The 24,459-nt window shown below is 45.8% G+C and overlaps 1 protein-coding gene across 2 annotated transcripts in view; it reads left to right on the top strand.

The window, feature by feature from the left end:
* Positions 1-24,104, top strand: part of Rnf165 (ring finger protein 165) — a 115,230-nt gene extending 91,126 nt beyond the window's left edge. For both annotated transcript variants that reach the window (XM_036204817.1, XM_036204818.1), the window contains exons 3-8: positions 4,081-4,191; positions 11,241-11,370; positions 13,124-13,228; positions 13,516-13,611; positions 17,593-17,699; positions 18,105-24,104. In XM_036204817.1, coding sequence (XP_036060710.1) covers positions 4,081-4,191; positions 11,241-11,370; positions 13,124-13,228; positions 13,516-13,611; positions 17,593-17,699; positions 18,105-18,222 — 667 coding nt within the window. In that variant the 3' untranslated portion in view covers positions 18,223-24,104. The remainder of the gene's footprint in view (positions 1-4,080; positions 4,192-11,240; positions 11,371-13,123; positions 13,229-13,515; positions 13,612-17,592; positions 17,700-18,104) is intronic.
* The last annotated feature ends 355 nt before the right edge of the window (positions 24,105-24,459 follow it).

Below are 24,459 nucleotides of genomic sequence, written 5' to 3'. Positions count from 1 at the left end.
AATGACTGATTCTATTTCCTTGGGTGTTATTGGACTATTTGAATGGTTTATCTGGTCTTGATTTCACTTAGGTATGTGGTACCTATCCAGAAAAATTTCCATTTCTTTTATATTTTCCAATTTTGTAGAGTAGAGGTTTTTGAAGTATGACCTGATAATTCTCTGGATTTCCTCATTGTCTGTTGTTATGTGCCCCTTTTCATTTCTGATTTTGTTAATTTGGATGCTCTCTCTCTGTCTTTTGGTAAGTTTGGATAAGGACTTGTCTATTTTGCTGATTTTCTCAAAGAACCAACTCTTTGTTTCATTAATTTTTTGTATTGTTCTCTTTATTTCTATTTTATTGATTTCAGCTCTCAACTTGGTAATTTCCTGGCATCTGTTCCTGATATTTTATATTTTTGAGGTTACTGTGAAATGGTATTTTTCTCCTTGATTTCTTTCTCAGTCTACTTCCTATTTGTATATAGGAGGGCTACTGATTTTTGTCAAACAATTTTGTGTCCAGCTACTTTGCTAGAAGTGTTTATCAGCTGGGAATTTCCTGGTGGAATTGTTAGGGTCATTATTGCAGCCTATTGTAATCACCTGCAAATAAAGATAATTGGATTTCTTACTTTCCAATTTGTATCCTCTTGATCTCTTTCAGTTGTCTTATATTCTAAGACTTCAAATACTATATTGAATATGTATGAAGAGAGTGGACAACCTTGTCTTGTTCCTGATTTTAATGAAATTGCTTTGAGTTTCTCTCCATTTAAGTTGATGTTGGCTCTGGGATTGCTGCAAACTGCCTTTATGACATTTAAATATGTCCATTGTATCTCTAATCTCTCCAGGACTTTTATCATGAAGGATGCTGGATTTTGTCAGAGGCCTTTTCTACAGCTAATGAGATGATCATGTAATTTTTTTTCAGTTTGTTTATATTGTGGATTGCATTTTTTTTTAAATGTACGTTGAACCATCCCTGCCATCTCCGGTATGAAGCCTACTTGATCATAGTGGATGATCTTTTTGTTGTATTCTTGGATTCAGTTTGCAAGTATTTTATTGTAAAATTTTGCATCTATGTTCATAAGAGAAACTGGTTTACAATTCCTTTTCTCTGTTAGGTCTTTATGTGATTTGGGTGTCAGGGTAACCCTGGCCTCATAAAATAAATTAGGCAATGTCCTTTCTGTTTCTGTTTTGTGAAATAATTTGAGAAGTATTGTCATTAACTTTTCTTTGAAAGTCTGGTAGAATTCTGTGCCAAAACCATTTGGCCCTGAGGTTTTTTTTTTTTTTTTTTTTGGTTGGGAAAGTTTTAATAACTGTTTTTATTTTACTAGGGAGTTATAGGTCTGTTTAAATTGCTTATCTGATCTTGATTTAACTTTGGCAAGTGTTATTTGTTGAGAAAATGATCCATTTCTTTTAGATTTTCCAATTTAGTGGAGTACATTTTTTAAAGTGTCCTTATGATTCTCTGGATTTCCTCAGTGTCTGTTGTAATATTCTTCTTTCCTCCTTTCATCTCTAAGTTTATGAATTTGGATATTCTTTCTACTTTAATTTGGATAAAGGTTTGCCAGTCATATATTTTTTTCAAAGAACCAACTCTTTGTTTCATTAATTCTCTGTATTGTGTTTTTTATTTATTTGTTGTTTATTTCTATTTTATTGACTCTACCCCTGAGTTTGATTATATCTTGTCATCTACTCCTTTTGAGTGTGATTTCTTCTTTTTGTTCTAGAGCTTTCTGGTGTGCTGTTAAGTTACTAGTGGGATCTCTCCAATTTTTTAAATGTAGACATTTAGTTCTGTGAACTTACATACCTCTTAGAACCTTCTACATTGTGTCCCCTAAGTTTGGTTATTGTGAATATTCATTTTCATTCAATTCTAGAAATTTATTTCTTCTTATTTTAAGACAGGATCTCACCATGTGTTTCTGGCTGTCCTGGTGTGTGTGTGTGTGTGTGTGTGTGTGTGTGTGTGTGTGTTTGATTTGCTGGTCTGGGTTTATTTATTTCTTGTGTTTTCTTGGATGTGGTTAACCTCTTTAGGTTGGCATTTTGTTTTTAACACCTTCTTCAGGCTGGATTTGTAGAGAGACATTGTTTAAATTTGGTTTTATCATGGAATGTCTTATTTTTTCCATCTATGGTGACTGAAAGTTTTGCTGGGTATAGTAGTCTGAGCTGGCATCTGTGGTCTCTTAGTGTTTATAGAACTTTTAAAGTCTCCATTAATAAGTCAGATGTAATTCTAATAGGTCTACCTTTATATGTTACTTGGTCTTTTTCCCCTTGTAGCTTTTAATTTTATTTCTTTTTTTTTTTCTATATGTGCCAAGGCAACTTTTTTTTTCCTGGTCCAGTTTATTTGGTGTTCTGTATGCTTCTTGTATCTGGATAGGCATCTCCTTCTTTAGGTTAGGGAAATTTTCTTCTGTGATTTTGACGAAAATATTTTCTGAACCTTTTAACCTGGATTTCTTCTTCTTCCTCTATTCCTATTATTCATAGATTTCATTCTTTCAGGGTGTCCCAGATTTCCTGGTTGTTTTGTGCCAGGATTTTTTATATTTAACATTTTCTTTGAGTGAGGTATTCATCTCATCTATTGGGTCTTCAGTGCCTGAGATTTCCCCTTCCATCTCTTGTATTCTGTTCATGATGCTTGCCTCTGAGGCTCCTGTTTGAGTTCCTAAATTTTTCATTTCCATAATTCCCTCAGTTTGGGTTTTCTTAATTGAATCTGTTTCCACTTTCAGATCTTGAATGGTTTTATTTCTTTTCTTTCCATTGTTTGTGTTTTCATAGAATTTTTCAAGGAATTTATTAATCTCCTCTTTAAAGGCCTCTATCATGCCCATAAAGGCTGTTTGAAGGTCTTTGTCTTGTTTCAGCTATTTTGGAGTTCTCAGGAACTGGTCTCTGGTGAAGACATATCATCCTGGCTGTTACTGATTGTGTTTTTACACTAGTATCTAGGCATCTGGGTTTGGGAAGATTGTAATTCTAGGTGCTGATATCTGGTCTTGTCTATGTTAGGTGTTTTGTTCCTTGGGTCCTTTTTCCTCTCTGGTTCTTAGGAGAGTGTGGTGGCTGTGTGTGGCCTGGTAGGACATTCTTCTGGGATCCTGATAGCTGTGGCCACTGGGGGTTCCAGGTAAAATGTGTTTCTAGTATTGGGAGCTGACCCTTAGAAATGGGCTAGGTAGGGATGCTAAGGGAGTCCACAGGAGGGAGGATAGCAGAGTGCTCCACCAGGATCTGCTTGTCCCTGGGGAATGGGACAGAGGTGAGGGCAAGGCACAACAGGTGGTCTGCTACAGAGCTGGGGATGAGACCCAGGGGTTGGATCTGGAGAGAGGGGGAGAGTGGAGATCTGCAGTCGGCCTGCATGCTTCCCTAGCTGGAGTGACCTGTGCATTCCCAGGGCTATAAAATAATTCTTATGGAAAATGGCCATGTATCAGTTTAGTGAGAAGAACCACTCAAAATGGATTTGTAAGCCTCTGTGATGCACAGCTTGACAGAACTTATCTGCACCCTCACGTCTGCTTCTGTACTAGATCTTGAAGAGTCCTATGTCACAAAGTTTCTGGAAAGTTCCACTGTTTGCTTTCAAGAGAGTGAAAAGGAAAAAAAAAATTCCCTCTCAAGCTACCTAAAGGGCTTCACTGACTCCCAAGGGTGCTTGGGAGAACTCAGGCTCGGTGACAGATAGGTCCTTAAACATTGGTGACTAGATGTCTGGGATGGCTGGGACAGCCAGACAGTGTTGTGGGAAGTCAAGGAGAAAGGCTGCAGTGATTTGGTATTCAGGGAAGTCTTCCTGGAGAGGGAGAACTCTGACCTGGGCCTTGGAAGAGTGTGGCAGAGAGAAGAGAATGGTGGGGGCAGAGGAAGTGTTCAGGGGAACAGTCTGCTCACCTGGGAAATTCCCTGGCATTTGAGAACTTTAGTCTCTGTGGGGGAGGCAGAGGGGGGGCATCCTCAGTCGGTGGAGGGAGCATCACTCAGAGCTTTAGGAGCCCGGCTGGCCCAGGCAGCCTCTAACACAAAGGTGTCTTTCTTTCTGTGCAGGCGGAGTCAGGATCGAGTGTCTGTTCACCCCCACCGTCTCCACCCCAGCTTTGACTTTGGCCACCAACTGCAGACCCCTCAGCCCCGGTATCTGGCTGAGGGCACTGACTGGTAAGGAGTGAGTGGGTGGGTGGGTGAGTGGGTGGGTGAGTGGGATGCTGGGGAGTGGAGGAGGGAGGACAGAGATCACGCCAGACCCACGGAGTTCCTGTTTTGTATCACTTTCCAATGGTGCAGGCTAGACCCAGTCTTCACTTTTGAATGAAGCAAGTGAGACCCCAGTCTACTTAGCCTTGGTGTCCCTTTCAGTCACCCACAGGGCCAGTTTGCAGGTAGGAGCTCAGTGTAACCGAACACTAGCCTGGCCAAGTGCGAGGCTTGATGGCCCTGCCAGAAAGAAGGGAGACAGTATGTGAAGCATTTCCCAAGCTCAGTAGGGCTACAAACCAGTAGACTCTAGAGGACAGCTTGGGAGGAGAACACAGAGGTGCCAGGGTGGTCTGGGAAGGCTTCCTGGAGGGGGTGGTCAGTAAGAATCCACAGAGAAATGATAGAACTTATCGGCAAGACAGTAAAGGGGGTGTGACTTGGGCTGAGGTCAGAGGTAAGGGAGGGACTGTGGAGAGGCACTAGAGAGGAAGAGGGAGGGTGTTGTGTATTAGGGACAGGTGGCCCTTAGGAAGTCTTCCAGTCACCCATGCTTCTGGGATTTGGTAGCCCATTCACTTCTCCAGCTGTCACCCAGGAAAGAGCTGGTCTTAACTAGAGTCAGACTAGACTCCTTCAGATAATTTAAGAAGACGTGAAGATCACTGGTTATTTCATCATGCCTGCAGTGGATTTCTGAGGAGTTGTTGCTAAAATTCCTCTCCTGAGGAAATGGACCAGTGTCTACTCACTTCCTTCAAGGTCCATACGACAAATGAAAAGTCTGACTTCACCAAAGTTTCCCCTTGAGAACCAACGAGTTTATTGGTTTCCTTACAGTGTACAGGTGGAGAGCTGGTTACAGGTACGCAGGTGACCCCAAAGCAGCTTCAGTGGGAAGGAAGTTCAGGGATCCTCTCCATCCCTCCTTCTCTGAGGGAATGTCCACAGTCCACAGGCCCTATCTTGATTGATGCTCAAGTGGGCACAGCTGATCTGAGGGATCAGCGTGTGTGTGTGTGTGTGTGTGTGTGTGTGTGTGTGTGTGTGTGTGTGTGTATGTGTGTGTATTCTCATGTGCACATAAAGAATCACAGAGAAAAACAGATAGGCTGTAATGGTGGCTTTGTGGGGAATGTCGGTGAAGTGTATCCTGGAATTCTTTGCTTTTCTTTCAACTTTTAGATAAAGAACACAAGAGGGGGTGGGGAGAATATTCCTCATTGGAAAAGGAGCAATGACTTTTTTTTTTCCCCCAAGACAGGGTTTCTCTGTGTAGTTTTGGAGCCTTTTCTGGAACTCACTCTGTAGCCCAGGCTGGCCTCGAACTCACAGAGATCCACCTGCCTCTGCCTCCCGAGTGCTGGGACTAAAGGCGTGCACCACCACCGCCCGGCTATTTTTAAAAGCTGCCACGCCAGTGTATGTCTTCCGCACATTGGGCCAGGAAAGCTGGTTAGGTCAGGGCGGCTTTGGGAGCCCCTTCCTCTACAGCTGGAACTGATTCCTGTGCTTCTGGGGGCCAGAAAGAGTGCTGTAAGCATGTTCTGTCGACTCCCATCCTCAGCATCCTCAGATACTCCCCATTAAAACCGAACAATCTCTTGAAAGATGGATCACACTACTGCCCACTTCCGCCCAGCCTTTTCCCAATTAGTAGATTCAAATTAGGAAGATTTAATTGCAGTCTGGATTCAGTTCTATCCCTCAGCAGTCAAGTCAATTCAGTTTGATTCAATTCAGCACACATGGAGCACCCGGAGCCCTTGAACACAAACACAGGGGCTGACACGCATGTGGGACTCTGCAGCAGGAGGAGTCAGGAGCAGTGCGATGTTTAATCCCTGTCCTTAGCTTGCTTATCCATCCAAACCTGGTCTTATTTCTCTTTTCAACCTCTCTGCATTCCCTGCTACCCTGAGAAACACTAAGAATAGGAATCCGGGAGGCTGGTCCATATTCCACAGTCTCGTGTGGACTCCCCCCCCCCCCTCCGCCTCTGGGCAGCAGATTCTTCTCCCTGTAATGAGCTCTGCTTCCACAAGGGTAGACCCAATGGTGAGAAGGTTTTTTTTTTTTTTCCTGGAAGTTTTGTTGTTGTTTTTGTTTGTTGTTTGTTGTTTGTTTTGTCTTGTCAATTATTCATGTTAACTGTATCCCCATTCTCTTCTCTATGGAGCAGGCTTGTCTTCTAGGACACAGCCTAGTAATTAGATGACAGGAAATGCACCATAGGGGAAGCTCCTCTAACCCTCTGGAGAGCTCTCTGGGGAGGGAAGGAGTTGTCTGTAACAACCACCTACCCAGTCCTTTCCTTTCATGCCATCAGAAGCCACTGAATTCTGCCCTGGGTCATTCTGAGGAATTGGCCTCAGGCCTGGTCCAGTCCCATGTTTAAGGCTATCCTGGTCTTACTTTGGGATACCATACCTTCCCCATCAGTTCTCCAAGTGGATGTCCTGGCCTAAGACTATCCCTGTCTAAAACCTGACCTTGAACGTGAGCCATGGCCCAAGGTCTCCATCCTTGTCAGGTGTCACCATGCCCAGCCACTTTTTGCTTTTTTATGACTTTGTTTTAAAAATAGCAAATAGTTGGCTGTTGTTTTCTGGATGAAAGTCTGTGTTTGTTAGTAGGCATATATAGAACATTTACATTTATTATAATTATCCATATAGTTAAGGCTGAATCTACTGTCTTGTACTTCGTTTTCTGATTGCCTTGTCTTTTTTGTCTATTGTGTACCTTAGTTTGGGTTGGTTGAGTGTTAAAAATAAATGCTAGATTCACAGTTGTGTCACTATTTTGTTTATTTTATCAATGTACTTATTAATTATAAATATGTATATAGTCACTCTACCTTAAGTAGACTATACCGCTTTGTGTGAAATGGAACCATATACTAATAACGGTATACTTACATTTCTCCTTTTATATTGTTTCTTATTCCTTCTATGGGTGTATACACATGCATATATGAATATGTGCATATATAATTGACACATACATTGCTATAATTTTTGCTTTAAACCAGTTTGCCTGGCAAACTATGGAGTATAGGTCAAATCTGGCCCAATCCTTGTTTTATTTTGTTTTGTTTTGAAGTAGTTTTGTTAGAACACAGCCATGCCTATTGGTTTACAAATGGTCTATGGCTGCTTTTGAATAGTTAGTTGCTGTGCTAGAGAATATATGGGTCTTGAAGCCTAAAATAGTCACTATGTGACTCTTTATAGAAAATGTTCGCTAGTGCCCACTTTTAAACAACCAGACCTCAAAGAGAAAAATTAATGGCTGGGAAGAACCTTTTATATTTCTTATATAATCTGAATATCCAGAAGTTTTTATTCCTCTGATTAGATCTGAGTTTCTACCTGTACTTTTCTTCAGTCTGGAGCATTTCCTTTATTATTTCTTCTTATGCTGGTCAGCGGCACTGTCAAATTTGGTTGTCTTAAAATATCTTATTCCACTTCATTCTGAAAGACATTTTTGCTGTGTACAGGCTTCTGTGTTAACGGTAATTTTTTTCTTTAAGAATATCATTCCATGGTTTTTTGGTTTGCTTTATGACTAGTAGAAAATCTGAAATTCATTTTTGTTTTTTTCCGAGACAGGGTTTCTCTGTGTTGTTTTGGTGCCTGACCTGGATCTCGCTCTGTAGGCCAGCCTGGTCTACAGAACAAGTTCCAGGACAGGCTCCAAAGCTATACAGAGAAACCCTGTCTTGAAAAAACAAAAACAAAAACAAAAAAATCTGAAATTCTTCTCTCTGTTCATGGTTCTTCTGTTTCCTTGGGCTGGTGTTAGAATTTTATTAGTATTTTCTAGGCATTTATGTATCTTAGGCAGATTCTCTTTTTGTAGTTCTGCTTGAAAGATGCTGAGGGTTTTGAATCTGTGTCCTTTTGCTTTTCAGCAGTTTTGGAAATCTGTTTTGCAAGTTTTTCTAACATGTTTCTTTTCTTTAACCTTCCTTTGGCCCTTTGGAGAGGGCGATCCTTGTTTACCCATCAGGCTGCTCACTCGACAGTGTCACTGAGGTTTAAATTTCTCTTCCTTTTTGTCTGTATGCTTCATTAGACTATTTTCATTGCTGGGTGTTTAAATCACTAGTCTTAACCTGGTGTTGACCCAACCCAGGGAAGTTCATTTTAAACATTGCATTTTTCATCCCAAAAAGCTCCTTTACGCCATTGTCTGAAACCTCTTCCCTATGTTTGTGGTTCTCTCTATGCACTTGGATGTGGTTATAATAGCTACTTTGGCGTCTTTATTTGCTAATTCGGCCACCACTGTCGCTTTCTAGTGTCGGGGTATTTCTGTGGTCTGATCCCCCCGCCCCCACTGTAGGACATATTATCCTTCTCTTTTATCACTACCAGTTATTTCCTGCTGAATTGTGGACATTGTGAGCTATAGATTGTTGAGTAACTGGATTTTCTTTGGTCATTTATGGAATATGGGGTTTTGTTCTGGTAAATAGCACTTGGGGATTTGTTGGAGTCTTTGGAGGCTTGTTAAGTCTTATTACAGCAGAACTCAAGTGTCCCTAAATCAGCAAGTACTCTAGATCTGCCCTAATAAAGCTTAGAGGCCAGCTTTAAAAGAGTGTTCTGAAGTCTACCAAAGGCCCTTAGTGATGAGCAAGAAGTCTCATTCTCAAACAGAATTCAAATGTCTTTTGATCTGTCTAAATTCTAGGAATCATTATTTCCATGGGTACTTTGCTCATCCGGTGGGATGTCACCCCACACAGCCGTCTTCAACCTTCCTAATGTTGCTACCCTTTAATACAGTTCCTTATGTTGGGGTGAACCCCAACTATAAAATTCTTTCTTTTGTTTTTTTTTTTCCGAGACAGGGTTTCTCTGTATAGCTTTGAGCCTTTCCTGGAACTCACTCTGTAGTCCAGGCTGGCCTCAAACTCACAGAGTTCCGTCTGGCTCTGCCTCCCAAGTGCTGGGATTAAAGGCGTGCACCACCACTGCCTGGCTAATATTATTTGTGTTGCTACTTCACAATGGTAATTTTGCTGCTGCTGTGAATTGTGATGTAAATATCTGATATACAGGTATTTGATATCTGATATGCAAATTCCTCTAAAAGGGTCAGCCCAGGGGTTGCAACCCACAGGTTGAGAAACCATGCCCTAACCACTTAACTTACTGTTCAGTAAAGACTCAAGAGGACACCACAGACTTCTGGAACTCTCATTTGATGCAATGACCTCCTCTTCAGGACACTGTGCCACAAATGTCAGAGACCTCAGCTCCCTGCAGGAAGTGAGCGAGTCCTCCACCTGAGAACACCAGTCTTTCTCAAACACCAGTGTGTGTTTCTGGCCTGGACACCTTCTTGGGCAAAAAAAAAGTTCCCAGATATCTCTCTCTCCCTCTCTCCCCCTCTCTCTTTCCCTCCCTTCCTCTCTCTCTCCTTTCTCTCCCTCTCCCTCTCTCTTTTTTCTCTCCCCTTCCCCTCCCTTTCTTTTCCTCCCTCTCCATCTCTTATTTCTTAGCAGAAACACTTTGGAAACACCACTGTTTTTCTACCAGAAAGTACTCTGTGCGGCTGCCTGTCTTTCTGTAATGTTGGCAGAAATTGATGACCTCTGCCTGGGTCTTTATTTCTTTGGAAGATGCAAAATGGTGACAGGTAATTTAATAATTCCTTATTCAGATGCGTGCTGGAAAACTTCACTATGAGAAATGACCCTCATCAGCCATTTGGTTACTCTGAGTACCTTGGCAAGGCAGACGCTTGTGTCTTCTCTTTGTTTACTAGTCTCCTGGGTTAGGAGCTGGTCCCTCAGCACCCTTCAGAGAGGATGGTTTTGTCTAGCATCATCTCAGCCCACATTTAATATATATTTCACAGGCTTCAATATCTTTTTGTCATTATAATTACTGACTTGTGCACGTTATCCAAACCTGGAAGCCTCTTCTGGAAGATTCTTTCTGCCGTGACCCTGGTGCACATCAGTAGCGTTCCTTCCTTTGGTTACGACAGAATGTTCCAGTTTCTCCTCTTGCATTTTCTCCACAGATCCAAAATTGGCTCTATTTCTCGTTAGCGGCCGATTTCTCTTTGTTCCTTTGTATGGATCTAAGTTTTTACCTGGCATCATTTTCTCCCTGTCTGCAGATCTTACTTGACTATTTCTTGTGACACTGGTACTACCTCCTTTCAGCCTTTGCTCAGCCGAAGAAGCTTTACTTCACCTTCATTTTGAAAATCATTTTTTGCTGGGTGTAGACTTTATGCTTGATAGTTTATTTTTTCTTATCGATGCCATCTCTTTCTCTCCTGGCTGCTTCTATGATAATTAGTACCCAGCTTCTCTATCTGAGGGGCCTTCTTCTTTAATCTCAGGTTAATTTTAATTGTTTTTATCTTTATTGTTTTTTCAAATGTGATTATTATGTACTTTGGGGTTATTTTCTTTGCATGACACTGTTGAAATTTGTTAATCATTTGTAGGTTTATAGTTTCCATCAAATTTGGAAATGTTTTAGTGAAACTCATGTTTAAATGAAGTGAGTTTTTCTAAACTTTTAGGAGTGACAGGGTGGGCTAGGAGTCCTTTCTAGACTGTAGGAAGAGCAGTGGTGTGTGTGGGGGGTGTCCCTCACCTGTGGTTTTATTGAGTGGTGAAAATATGGCCACTGCCCATCCTCAGTCTGGCCTTGGCTTTCTTTTCTTAGTATCCATTTAGACTCTTCCTTGGAAGGGAGCATTAGACATGGTTCTTGAAAAAATGGTTCTTGTGGTTCTGGGCCACTGCAGGTGCTTCAGACTGAAAGGTCTTAGATGCAGGTCCAGGAGGGACATGGAGACAGTTCGTTGTGGGTAAACAGCTTGTAGGAAGATTTATTAACGCCATTTTCTCCCACTCGGAGGGGCAGAGTCCGAAGCGTGTGTTCTGCCTTTGGCCCAAGGTGGTGTGTGAGACCTCTTCTGAAACCGGTTGGTGCCTCCCCCAACTTGTAGCTCACGAGGCTGTGTCTCTACAGGGATCTCAGTGTGGATGCCGGCTTGAGTCCTGCCCAGTTCCAGGTGCGGCCCATCCCTCAGCACTATCAGCATTACCTAGCAACTCCTCGAATGCACCACTTCCCCAGAAACTCTTCCTCCACACAGATGGTAAGTCACAGAGTCCTGGGGCGGGGGGATATGAACTTGCTCACTGCCCACTGCATGCTAGTGGTGAGGTGAGGCCACGGCTCTCCAGTGCCCAGGGTCCTCTGAGTCCTGGCTTCCAGGCAGACCAGCAGCTGCCCTCCACTCTCAGCCCCAGAGCTTGTTACAGCTTGAGAAAGATGAAACGGAGCAAGTGACTAGTCCAAAAGCCAGCACTGCTGAGGGGTGTCGGGTAGAAGAGGCAGATGGCAGGCTGTCGTCTGGGGAAATGCCCAGTGCGCAAACACTGCCCTGGGGCTGGGCAGATGGCTCAGTCAGTAAGATGCTTGCTGGACAAGCATGAGGACCTGAGTTTGATTCCCAGTACACACACACACACACACACACACAAAGCCAGGCATAATGGTGTGTGTTTCTAACACTAAAGCTGGGGAAGTGGAGGCAAGCAGATCCCTGGGGTTCACTGGCTTGCCAGCCGAGCCTTATCAGTGAGCTGATGGTGCGCTACTGAGAACCTCAGTCTCATAAAACAAAAAGGGCAGCTCAGGAGGAACAACACCTGAACCTGACCTTTGCCCCTGCTCCCCTCGCCCCCATACCTCTGTCTCCCTGAGCATGACTTTACTTTGTTTGTGAGACGGAATGTAGACACCACTCTGTGTGACTCTCACAGGGTTGGTGCGAGGGTCACAAGAGAGCCTAGAGGGACTCAGGCTCCCTGTAGACTCAGGCCACCCCCTCCCCAGGAGCAGCCCTCTTGGGGCTGTAGAACCCCGAATGTGCTACAAAACTCAGGTTGGGTTTGGGGTTGCAAGAGACACACAATACCAAGAGAAACTCTTGTTGCTGTCTCCAAACAGAAATCTCCCTCCTCAGCCCTGGATTCTCTCATTAGCCACCCCGCCCGTGGCTTGGGAAGGAGCACTTAGTACCTCCCAGACAGGAGTATGAACATCTCATAGAACTAGTCTTACTTCCTCCTGCCAGTACCCCGTACAAGCAGGCATTATGTCCATTTGCACATTGGCAAACTGAGGCCTCGAGAGTTTAGATCATTGGCCCCAGTGTGTGCAATGGGAAGCTTGATGGCATCTGGCTTGACTCCTAGCCAGGGTTATGGAAGGCTGAAAAAAAAAAAACAACCAGAGATCAGCCAGGTTGGGGCTAGAGTCTGCATTTAAAAGACTAATGTTTTGTTCCTCATGGGTTTGTAAAAATTCATTTTGACTTAGACACACTGCGTTCCAATACTATTTACCTTGGTTACTGACATTTTTGGCCCTGACACCGACCGGTAGCCATCCTGTTGCTCTTGAGTAGAGTAGAGGAAGTTCCTGACACTTAGCTGCTGAGGCCTGTGTCTTGACTCTGTCACTTGCTTGGGTGACATGAGCTGATTGTTTAATCTACCTGTGCCTTAGTCATCCCCCTCAGAAAAATGGGGATTTATGATTGGACCTGCAGTTTCCATGGGGGGGGCAGTTAAACTGCTTAGTCACAGGGAGCTTTCAACAGGGCGCTAGGGTGCAGCTGGAGCTCAGTCAGGGTCAGCGCCCCTGTGTTGATGGTTATCAGTGTCTACGCACAAGCTTGGCTCTTCAGGAGTGGGGCAGGAAAGGAGAGGGGAGGGACAACCCTGCTGTCTGCAGTAGGTCACGGGAGTGCTGTCTGGTGGCTGAGGGAGGAGGAGTTGTCTGTTGGTCCCTGGAGAAGCCTGGGATGCTCACTCTCTCCAAAACTGTTTTCTCCCTCTCAGGTTGTCCATGAAATTCGAAACTACCCTTACCCACAGCTTCACTTCCTCGCTCTCCAGGGGCTAAATCCTAGTCGACACACCTCTGCTGTTCGGGAGAGCTACGAGGTATGTTGCCCTGTATGGCACTGACTAGTTGGCGAGCTACCATTCACAAGGCGTTCTCTCTGCCTGCCCTTGTCGGTGGGTAGACGCGGGTGGTGGGAAGTCCTGGGATGGAAAGTAAGAGAGAAAGAGGACGTGAAGAGAAAGTGCAGCTTCCCACACGACACAAGTGCTTCCGGCTGGCAGCGTGACTGCGTCCTGCACACATCCTCCGCTTGCTCATCCTTCTCATGTTGTTTATATGTATTTGTACACGCCGAGCACACATGCTTGTCTTTTCCTTTTTGCAGGAGCTGCTGCAGCTCGAGGACAGGTTGGGAAACGTGACTCGGGGAGCCGTACAGAACACCATCGAGAGGTTCACCTTCCCCCACAAGTACAAGAAGGTGAGGCTGCGGAGACCGGCTGCATGGGCAGGGGGTGGGAAGAGAGTTGTCAGCTTGTCTGCTTGAGCCAGCCTGGCCATCTGCAGGGGACACCATCTAAAGCCCAGAAGCCTCCGCTCTGGTTAGATGGCTCCTCAGGATTGTCTCATTGGCTCACAGCAGGTGTGGTCAGGAGGGAGGATGGGAGAAAGGCTGAGTGTGTTGGTTAGAGTGGTCATGCGTGTGTATTTGTGCATGCATCAGTGTATAGATAATCATTGTTTTTATCAGTCTGGGGGCAAAGGGGTTCCTGCACACAAGAGTAATAGAAAATGCCTTAGAAAATAATTCAAAGTCCTCTCTCATAAGAACAAATGGATAAACAAGGCCTCTAAATGGTGTGGGATTAGGCTCTTCTGGGGGCATTTGAAAGTTTCAGAACTATGGACTGTACCCACTGACCTTAGCAGTAGAATCTATAAGGCTGGCACCCAGAAACATGAGCTTTTAAAACGTGATTTCAATGAAAACCTGCAAGAAGCCAAAATGTTCTTTAATAAGTAAATAAATAAGTGTCCATAAAGAGATAATTCATGAGCTATGAAAAGATGTGGAGGGAGCTTAAGTACACACTAAAAGGTGAAAGGAGACAGCCCCACAGGCTGTAAACTGTATACTCTGAACTATTTGGCATTCTGGCAAACAACATACAGAAAGAATAAAAAGAGGAAAGATGAGGGGTTGCCATTGTGGGGGGCGGGATAGGCAGAGTGCCAGGGATTTTGTTAGCGCAGCCAATTATTCTATATGGCATCCTAACGCAAACAGGTGACATTATGCATTTACCAAAAACACAAGGCTCATGGGATCTCTGAGTTAGTTAGCTTGCCTGTCACTGTGGCAAAATCCCTGAGAAAAACAACTGTCATGAAGGAAGGTTCATCTGGGTTCCAAGTTTGAGAAGTTTGTCTGTGGTTTCTTGTCTCTGGTTCTGGGACTATGGCGAGGCCTGTAGTTAGGAAACTGAGAAGGTGCAGATTCTGGGAAAGAGGTATACCCTTCCAGGGAACACCCCAATGACCTACTTCTTCCAACTGGGTCCTATCTCCTAGTTCCCATCACCTATAATTAGGATGCATCAGTGGATTAATCAATTAATAAGACCACCACCCTGAGGATCCAGTCACTTTTCAAAGCCGTCAGCGTGCAGTGAAACCTTTAACATTTCAGATCCAGCCCTTAACTCCTGGAAACTAACGGGCTTCAGCTAATTATGGCCAGTATTGGTTCATCATTTGTCACAAGTCTACCATATAAGATGAGATATTCATATAAGGAGAAGCTGTGAGGTGGGGCCACCTCCTGCTTGTGATCTGTGCCCTAGAACCCTGGCTATATATGAGCTTAGGGGGCTGAATCAGTGAGAAAAAAAAAATTAGGAGGATTAAAACTCAAGAGAGAACCATGAGGAAAATATTGTAGAGAAGAAATAGGAAGAATGTAAGATAAGAAAATGTTCATAAACTTTAGAATGCAAATTCAATGTTAAAACAATTTAAAATTTTTAACAGACTAAAATAGTATAAAACAAAAAGTATATTTTAACTAATAATAAATAGACTATATAGACATTAAAATAGGACTAAATGAAAGAAATAAGAATAGGAAGGGGAATGAAAGTGAAGTACAAAACAATCAAGGTTATCAAGCCAGGCCTGGAAGTGCACACCTTTAATCACAGAACTTGGGAGGCAGAGGCAGGGGAATCTCTGAGTTACAGGATAGTCAACACTACACAGTAAGACCTTACTTTGAAAAGCCAAAAAACAAAAACAACAGAAAACTAAGATTATCAAAGTTATAAAGAAACGTTGATGAAATGTGAAGGTAGATGAATAGTGAATATTAAATAAATGCTGAAAAAGGTTGAAGTTAAATCTAAGTTGTAGCAGGCGTTTTCTTTTGGGCCACCAACCAGCTCCCACATCACGGCACCGAGACTTAATATTAGTTATGAGTGCTCGGCCTTAGCTTAGGCTCATTTCTTGCTAGCTCTTATAACTTAGCCTGTTTCTCTTCATCTACATTTTTGCCTCGGGACTTTTTACCTTCCTTCCTTCCTTCCTTCCTTCCTTCCTTCCTTCCTTCCTCCCTCCCTTTCTCCTTCCTTCCTTTCTGTGTGTCTTAACATTCATGCTATCTCCACATCTGGCTGGCAGCTGTCTGGCTTTTGGCCATGGGTGTGTCCCTCTCTTCCTCCCTCACTCTCTTTGTTCTTTTCCTGAGCCCAGATTTCTCCTCATACTTGTTCTCTCTGCCTGCAAGCCCCGCCTATCCCTCTCTTGCCTAGTTATTGGCCATTTGGCTTTTTATTAGGCCAACCAGGTGTCTTAGGCAGCCAAGATGAAACAGCAACACATCTTTACAGAATTAAACAAAGGCAGCAGAAACAAATGTAACACACCTTTACACAGTTAAAGAAATATTCCACAGCAGAAACAAATGTGAGACATCACTGCCTCGTTAAAATAATATTCCACAACACAAAGTTCTGTAGATAATGGAGAAAAAGAAATATCTGAGAGATTAAAGATTGAAAATGAGAAATGTGATGCAAAAGGAGAGAAAAATACAGATTAGAAATAGCTAAACAAGATACTGTTGAACTGAAGTTATGACACAAAGGAAATCATGAAAAAACGCTGGAGAAAAGCAATAGAAACTAGGAATATGGTTGGGGCTTAACATTGTTTTGTTGGTCATTTCTTCTCTAGTAGGGCCAGTCCTACCCCAAAAACTGCTGCCCCTCCAGCAGGCAGGTTGTTATGACCCTACTAATGCTAAAAATAATGCATGGCAAACACCTAGGACAATGGAGACAGCTTGGCTTTCTGGATAAAGGGACCTTGCAGAAGCCTGGCATCATTTGCAGCTGGTACATGGGGCACATGAAAGAGGCATCACATGGAGGCGACAGGCTTCCTTGTATGTTCTAGCTGGGGCAGAGCACCCCCACACAAAACCAGAGCAGGGAGCTTTTGAGCTCCCAACCAGAGTAGGTAGTCCTGACATCTAGGCCTGGCCCCAATGTCATTCTCTGGTCTTCATCTGTGACTCCACGTATCTTTTTGCAAAATGACTTTGTGGTTTGCTTGCCCCTGGAGAGAGGGAAGAATGGATGATTTTCTATCTGTGGTTACTCTCAGACTTAGATCTGATGTCTGCAGTGTGGGGATGGGGACATGGAAGATGGACAGAATTAATTCAGTGGTTAGATTTTTCCTTCCCCAGAATATTTATTAAACAGCAATGGCATGCCTTGTACTTGGCCACATGTATCACTTGAAAACATTCTGCAGAGCGCTTAACTGTTGTCAAATAATAATTAACATAGAATTATGGAGAGAAATGTGTAAATCAGGAAGTTGCACAGTAGCAACACAGTGTCTAACCTTATACTAGAGCTATCCCTCAGTAGCTTAAGGGAACTTTCTGGCTAGGGAGAGAAATACAACTATAGAGAACAGTTTAGAACCACGTGGTACAAATTACAGGGTGGTGGAGAAATAATGAGAGCAGATGAATGGACATCAGTGGAAAGAGTGAATGAGGAATGTGTGTGAATGAATGGATGAATGAATGAATGAAGCATTCTGGACCTAGAGGTAGGGGTACATGTTGGGCAGGGTGTGAGAGGGAGTGGACAGGGGAAGCCAAAATTCACAGACTGTAGCTTTACAAAGCACATAATGACTAGGATCCCGACTCCTTTCCAAACACAGTGTCCAGGACAACCAGCAGCAGTCTATTGCCCTCTTCCTCACTTGATTTTAGCCTTCTCTCTCCAGAAGCAAGAATGAGGAGTTAGGGATGAGTACTTGAAGAGACTGACCTCTAGGGAAGGCAGAGACTACCAGAGTGAGAGGAGGCTGTGGACGAAAGCCAGTGGCCATCAGGAGTCTGTACCAGGCAACTCAATATTTTTTTTCCCTCTACTCACAGCGAAGACCCCAGGACAGCAAGGGGAAGAGAGACGAGGGGGAGGAGTCAGATACAGATGAGAAATGCACCATTTGTTTGTCTATGTTGGAGGATGGAGAAGATGTGAGGTAAGAGGCCCCTTCTTTGAGTTCCTGCCCCTTCTCTCATGGGTGTTAGTGACCTGTCCCTGCACTGCATGCTCAAGGAAGGAAGCACTTAGTTGGCATGTACCTTAGGGTGCCAACCATGCTACAGTGTTTCCTGGTTATACTAGTAAAGCAGAGTGTGGACTAGTTTTGATGTGGTAACGGTGAACATGGGGTTGTGGAGACAAAGTGTGATGGCTTTGGGTGGTCTAAGACAAAGCCAAGGCCTTTATTGAAGAATATTTTGAGAGTTACTCCCAGTCATGGTTTCCGTCTCAGCCACAGCCTCACTCCAGGGTCTGGGTTCCAAGAGCCCCCTTTATCAAGTCCCCAGTGGTTCCCAACACCTTGTCCCGCTGCTGGTCACCTGACTCTCCTCTTTTCCAGACGTCTACCTTGTATGCATCTCTTCCACCAACTGTGTGTGGACCAGTGGCTCGCCATGAGCAAGAAATGCCCCATCTGCCGAGTGGACATTGAGACACAGCTGGGAGCCGACAGCTGAGGGAGGAAGCTAGCCAGTGAATGCCCCATTTCCTTCACCAGGTCCTCCCCCTCCCCCACGGCCATAGCCCTTGCAGCCAAACTTTGCCTTCTGAGCCATTTGACGTAGAGAAGAAGCCTGCAAGCACATTTTGTGGAAAGAGGAGTTGGTACCAGTGTCTGAGGGAGAGGAGGGGTGGGGAGGACCCACCCATCCAGAATGGTGACTGCCTCATCGCCTTGCTGTGCAGGGGGCGGGAGCTGGCCGTGCCCAGAGCAGGGGCGGGAAGGGGGGGCCCAGCTGCTGAGAACTAGATGTGATCTCGAGGGTACTAGCTGGTGATCGGCCCCTCAATCCTGTCCTTTGAAGGATTGTGTATATACCTCTTGACCACGTAGAAACCATGTAGGGGTCTCTAGCTATTCTGTGGATGGCAGCCGGAGCATGTTAGCTTAAGAAAAATGTCGTGTGTGGTGCTCTAGTCATCTGTGGTGGACATGTCGCTATTACCGAACTTGCACCAAATATTTCTCATTGAGTTTCTTGTTTTGGTGCCTGACCGAACCAACCAACCAACGACAGCCCCAATCTTCCCGTCTTTATGAGCGAAAAGGAAAAAAAAAAAAAGGAATCAAAGGTGAAAAAAAAAAAAAAAAGCCAAATCCTGTTTACGGTGAAAAAGGATGATAATTTTTCACCCAGGTTGGGAGGCGGGAGGGGGGTTCTCGTTTGTTGTTTTTTTGTTTTTGTTTTTGTTTTCCTTGGGCTTTGTTTTTCTCATGTTTACAGTGCACGGAGTGTGGGAGGGGCGTCTGAGAAGGGGTGGGGCTTAAAAAGAACAGGTGTGGTCTCACTGGGTTTCGGAGGCTTTTAGGCAAGGTGAAGAGAGCAGAGCTCTCGCTGGTGAAGGGGGTCCTTTTCAAGGTGGGCTCCCCAGTCCTAGGGCCCATTGCTTGGCCCCAGCTGTCTTCCTAGGTTCCACACTGAACCAGGGAAGACACAGCCTCCAGCCACAGCTGCCCCATGTTCCTGGGAGCCGGCAGCCCCCTGCACACTCCAATTCCTAACTTTATCCTGAGCTCTCATCTTGCCACAAAGAGGCAATGTAGCCACTGCCTCCCTATGCAAACAATTAACCAGATGATACAGATGAAATAGCATTGGCAGTATACACTTGGCCAAAGCGCTCTCAGCGAGCACTCAGGGCTGAGGTCAAGTCCATAGCCTTGGGAGTAACTTGAGTGTCCTTCATGATCCTGCCTGGTCAGTCCCTCAGAGGTGGCCCTTGCTATGAGACTCCTTGGCTATGCTGGGAGGCTGTGTCCCCGCCCTCTTGAGCCTCTGGCTCTTCTGTAATCTTGGGAAAGTCCCTTTCTTTCTCGGTGCCTCAGTTCCAGTGGGGAGAGACAACAATGTGTCCCCATGACCTCCATTCCTTCTGCTTCACCCAGATCTGAGAATTAACACTATCCAGCCAATTGTGTGCTTGCTCTCTCCCGTCTCGTGAGAGCCTCAGAGGGTGTAGTGGTTGGAGTAGAGAAGGGGATGGAAAGTTACAGTGACACCGTGGTACAGCATGCGTTCTGTACTACTCCACAGTTTTTCAGAGAGATGAAAGGATGGAATGAATATTGGAGGTGGGCAAATTTCTGCCAAATTCTAACCCAAATGTAGCTCTTAATCATGTGCAGAAAATGCCAGGTGACCTGGTGTTCTGCAACCTTCCTTTGCCCACAGCCCTCCTCCTCATCCTTCATTTGCACTGTCCTCAGAATCTACCCTGACCTCAACCCCTAGGCAATCTCAGTGCCCTCTTATCAAGGAACTAGGGTGCTGGTCAGATAAAGGAAGAAATTCCACGAGGATGAATCAGGACCAAAATTGACAGGATAATTGGATTTGAGGGGGATCCTTCTAGCACAACTGACACCATCATGAAGGAATGGCTGCCTACCCACTATCCAGATGAAGGCTACTCCCAGGATCCATCTTCTAATGTCTCATAAAATCTCTGTTGAGTGCCTACTGGGGCAAGTGTTGAGGAAGATGATCATGAAGACGATGTCTTTGCCTGATGGGATTATGAAAGGACCAGAGGAGCGGGACACATCCCACTCGAAGATTACTGCTGAGCGTGGTCTTTTCCAACTCCAGTTGCATCAACAATGTCTCTAGTGCAAAGGCTGGATACCCAGCAGGTGGGGAAGAAATGAGTCAGGGAGCTGCTGACCAAAAGCCACCAGAGCTTGTGAATTCTCACCTGTTCCTCCCTCCTCGAGGGCTGTATCAAAACCAAGATTTCACCAGAGGATGGCTGTGGCTCAGAGGTGGTTGGGGTGGTCCAGGCAGGCCATTGCTCTCCAAGGCCGCTCATTCTCTGTCTTTCTTTTGAGTCTGTCCTGCAAGGCTGGCAGGGAAGGGAGACTGGCAGGGACCCAGGAGAGAACTGGAACCAATGTTCCCGATTCTAGTCCTGGCTCTTCACTGGCAAACTGGGAAATACTGAGACCTCCACCCACACCCCTTACCCTGCTGGGCCTCAGCTTCCTCAGCTGCGACCTAAGGAGGTTGGATTTGATGCTCACTAAATTTCTCCCAATGCACACGTCCTGTGATGCTTTCTAATATCAACACATCTTTCAAGCTGTAGAGCTGTGTGCTGCCCATGCTGCTGAGAGGCCTTCTGGGCCCACGTGTATCTGCTTCAGAGGCTGAGGCACGCAGGCTGAGGGGGAGGGTAGGATGGTTTCTCCTTGCTCCCATTTGTGCAAGCTCTTTGAATGCCCCAGGTTAACATTAGGACCTGGGCAGGGAAGGGGTTGATCCTGCCACCCCCTCCCCTTCCCACCTACCTAGGGTCCTTGAGCCCTGAAGGTAGGGGCTGGAGTAGCACTTAGAACCCTCCAGTTTTCGTTTCGGGACTGCTGATTGGGTGGAGGAAAGCTAATACCTCTCTGCTCCTGGTCCCCAGACTGGCCAGGGAGCCAGAAAAGAGGGGGAGAAGAAGCAGGGCCAGGCCTCAGCATCTCACATCTACCATCTCCAGGAGAGAGACATATGTAGTTCTCCTGCTCAACTCAAGGGACTCAGACCCTTTTCTGACTGAGACGCATGAGTGCCTTTGACAGCGGCCTCAGGTTCAAGTTGGGCCTCCTAACCAACCGCAGCCATGGCGCAGCAGGTCCACCTAGGACACCAATCAACCCAACGCCACGAATCCAGCTGGGCACAGGCAGAGGGCAGCAGGGGCTGCACATTCCTCCACCTGGTCAAGCCCCCAGCACCCCCCCCCCCCAGTCACCCTTGCCACCACCTGTGACAGGCCTCAAGCTCCTCTCTGCAAAGGCCCCCAGCCTCCGTGCAAGCATTCTTAACTCTTTACGCCTAACGAACAAGCACAGTTTTTTCAATGGTGAAGAAAAAGCACCAGACTTTTTTTTTTTTCCTGAGGAAATCCCCCAAGCCGCCCCTCCTGCGGGACAGATGTTCCCCATGTGGGGCTGTAGCAACGCCTGTCAGGTCCTCTTGTGTTTCATCTCCTGCGCGCGTAGAGCAAATGCTAGAGCGATTTCAGCTGATAGAAAAACAAAAAAAGAAAAAAAAAAACACAAAAAATAAAAAACATGGCACGTTGCTAGTTTACAGGGTTTTGTGAGTTTAAATGCCTTATATTTAACAATCATAATTTATGACTAACTTGTAGATATCGTGGGTTCTTATTTAATTATTTTTATAGTTGTTTTGCATTTTTAATTATAATTTATTTATTTAGAAAGGATACTAATGTTTTTTATTGCTCCTATTACCTCATTTTGGCGTCGTTTCTGGGAGTGGAATGCTTTGCATGCATTGGTACGATGACAACCGCGAAAACAAACTGAAAAAAAAAACAACCCATTTTAAATACAAGTCTGCGAACTTTATTTCGTCCAAACTATCAGGGTGTGTGATTGCAAGCTGACCTACTGTGGTGCTGGCCTCTTTGGGTACATTCCATACGAAATGCAAACCTTTGATTCTGTATGCTGTGATCTAGTGAAAAGCTCCAATATAGTGACTGTATTTAGCACATATATGAATATAATTTGCACTCGTCAGCAGGCTGGGGTAATCCTTTCACTTGCCACCCTTGGCCCCCTCCCCCAGCCCTCTTTCCCACCTCAAGCCTGCTTTCCGTCCCTCCCTCCCCCTTCCCCATCCTCAAGCCCACTCCTCCTCCATCCCCTGAGGACAGTCTCAGGGCAAGGGAGGTCACTGGCTATACCTGGGCTCCCACTCACTGAAGTTCCAGAATTGGGGTCCTTCAGACACAGCAGGCATGTCATCTGAAAGACAAAGAGCCTGTGGTATTAGGTGGAGGCTAATGGCAAAGGCTTTGGCTTTCAGACCAGCTCCACAGCAGGCTCCCTGTGATCCAGGGCAAGTCCCTGGTGTGGCTGAGCCAGTTTTCTCTTCCTAGAGAGGGGGACAAGATGGGTGATCTCTTGGGTCCCCCAATTCAGAAAGAATATGATACAGTCCCAGGCAAGACCCCAAGGATGATTCTCTCTCTCAGGAGAGATGAAAGAGGGAAGGATGGAGGGAGGGGAAGGAGAGAAACGGAGAGCAGAGGGAACCATTCAGAATTACCTTAGAGATCTGGTCAGAGCAGCCACCCACAGGGTCCACTTCAATACTGCATCCCGCAGGTGGCAAGGAGGCCAGTTAGGTAGATAACATCCTTGGGTATGAAACATGGACTGTCTCGAGGTTAGGTGGTCAATCCAAGACTGAGCCAAGATCCTTGTCCTATTGCCCGAGAGAAGGAGCGGATAGAAGATCCAGACTATGGTGTTTGGGATCCTTTCTCCCCCAGGCTTGTCTGGAGCCTTTATGGTTGGGACATCCCTATTTGACTGAGATACAGAATTATGTCATGCCTTCTCCCCACCCCACCCCCTCTGCCTGTGTTCCACAGAGGCTGCAGACAGGAGAACCTGCTGGGCAGTTAGAGCACTGCCTCCAGCCTCCCAAATCTGTGTCAGAGTGCTGGCAAGGAGGCCTTGAGGAAGTGGGCCCTGGATTAAGCCTGTGAGTGGGCTGGAACCCTGGCATGCCGACCCTCCTCTTTCCTTTCTTTCCTAACTCCCCCCTCCCCCCTTCTTGGCTCTTGACATCACTGCCTTTGCCTGGTGGGTAGCTCCACCCTCCACAGGAGGCCCCGTGGGTTTGCATAGTTCCCGCAAGGAGAGAAAATAAAGACGACCTGGGGTCGCCACACCACTCACCTGTGTGGCTAGACCAGATGTGGTCCTTCAGCCCCACCCCTTGGGGTGGGGCCTCTCGCTTGCTGCTGTCTAGCTTCTCTTCTGCCTCTACCCCGGAGCCATGCTTTTCTCGGAGATGGCCTGTGGAGCCACCCACCACGCTGGTGGAGCACAATCACCACACTGCCAGGCCTGGCAGACACTGCCCCCTGCCCCACAGGGCTCTGCATGGGCATGCTACGCTGTTGTGTGGGGCCAGAGTAGGACAGGCCCTGTGCTCTGGCTGGCTATGACCTGCCCTTGAGCCTCCCCACTCTGGGATGAGGTCTTCCCCCCCTCAGCTGTGGAGAGGGCCACACCAGGCTCTCCAAGGGGTCATGTATTGCCCCAGGTAAGTGAAAGGATTATCTCCAGTGTGGATTGTCCCTTTTTTGTAACTTTCCTGCTGTTCTGTTCTGTTGTGCTGTGCAACATTTTGCTACATAGACTATTTTATAGCAGAAAGCTAGAAAAATATTTATTATGACTATTGAAGCAATAGTGCATCAATGAACAGGCGGAGACATTAGGAGTTGTGTAAATGCTTAGATTCACTTTGGGTGGATTTTTTTGTACTTTATTTATAACTAATAAAAATGAACTGCATTGCTAACTACACGCCATGAGTGCAGAGTGTTTGTCTCTGGGCTTGCCTAAGGCATGCGGGAGGGAACCGGCAGAAGAGCTTCAGCTGCCCAGAGTGTCCTGTGAAGGCTCACGTGGTGTGTTGGTTCCCAGCTCGGTGCTACTGAGAAGTGGGAACCTTTATGAGGTGGAGTTTGGTGGAAGGCTGTTAGGTTATGGTGGCTGGGGCCTCCTGGCCGTGTCCTGGGAACTTAGCCTCCTCTTCTCTCCTTGCAAGCCACCTTTGCAGTAACTCCCTCAGCCTCTCTCTTGTCAAGGGGTCCTGCTCCCCCGATGGCCCCAAAGCAGCAGGCTGGCAACTGTGGGCCAAACCCTCAAAACTGTGGGC

This window comes from Onychomys torridus, chromosome 13, assembly GCF_903995425.1.
Source record: "Onychomys torridus chromosome 13, mOncTor1.1, whole genome shotgun sequence".
Classification (NCBI taxonomy): Eukaryota; Metazoa; Chordata; class Mammalia; order Rodentia; family Cricetidae; genus Onychomys; species Onychomys torridus.
Note: the sequence above shows the minus strand (reverse complement) of the source record. Positions and strands in the feature narration are given on the sequence as shown.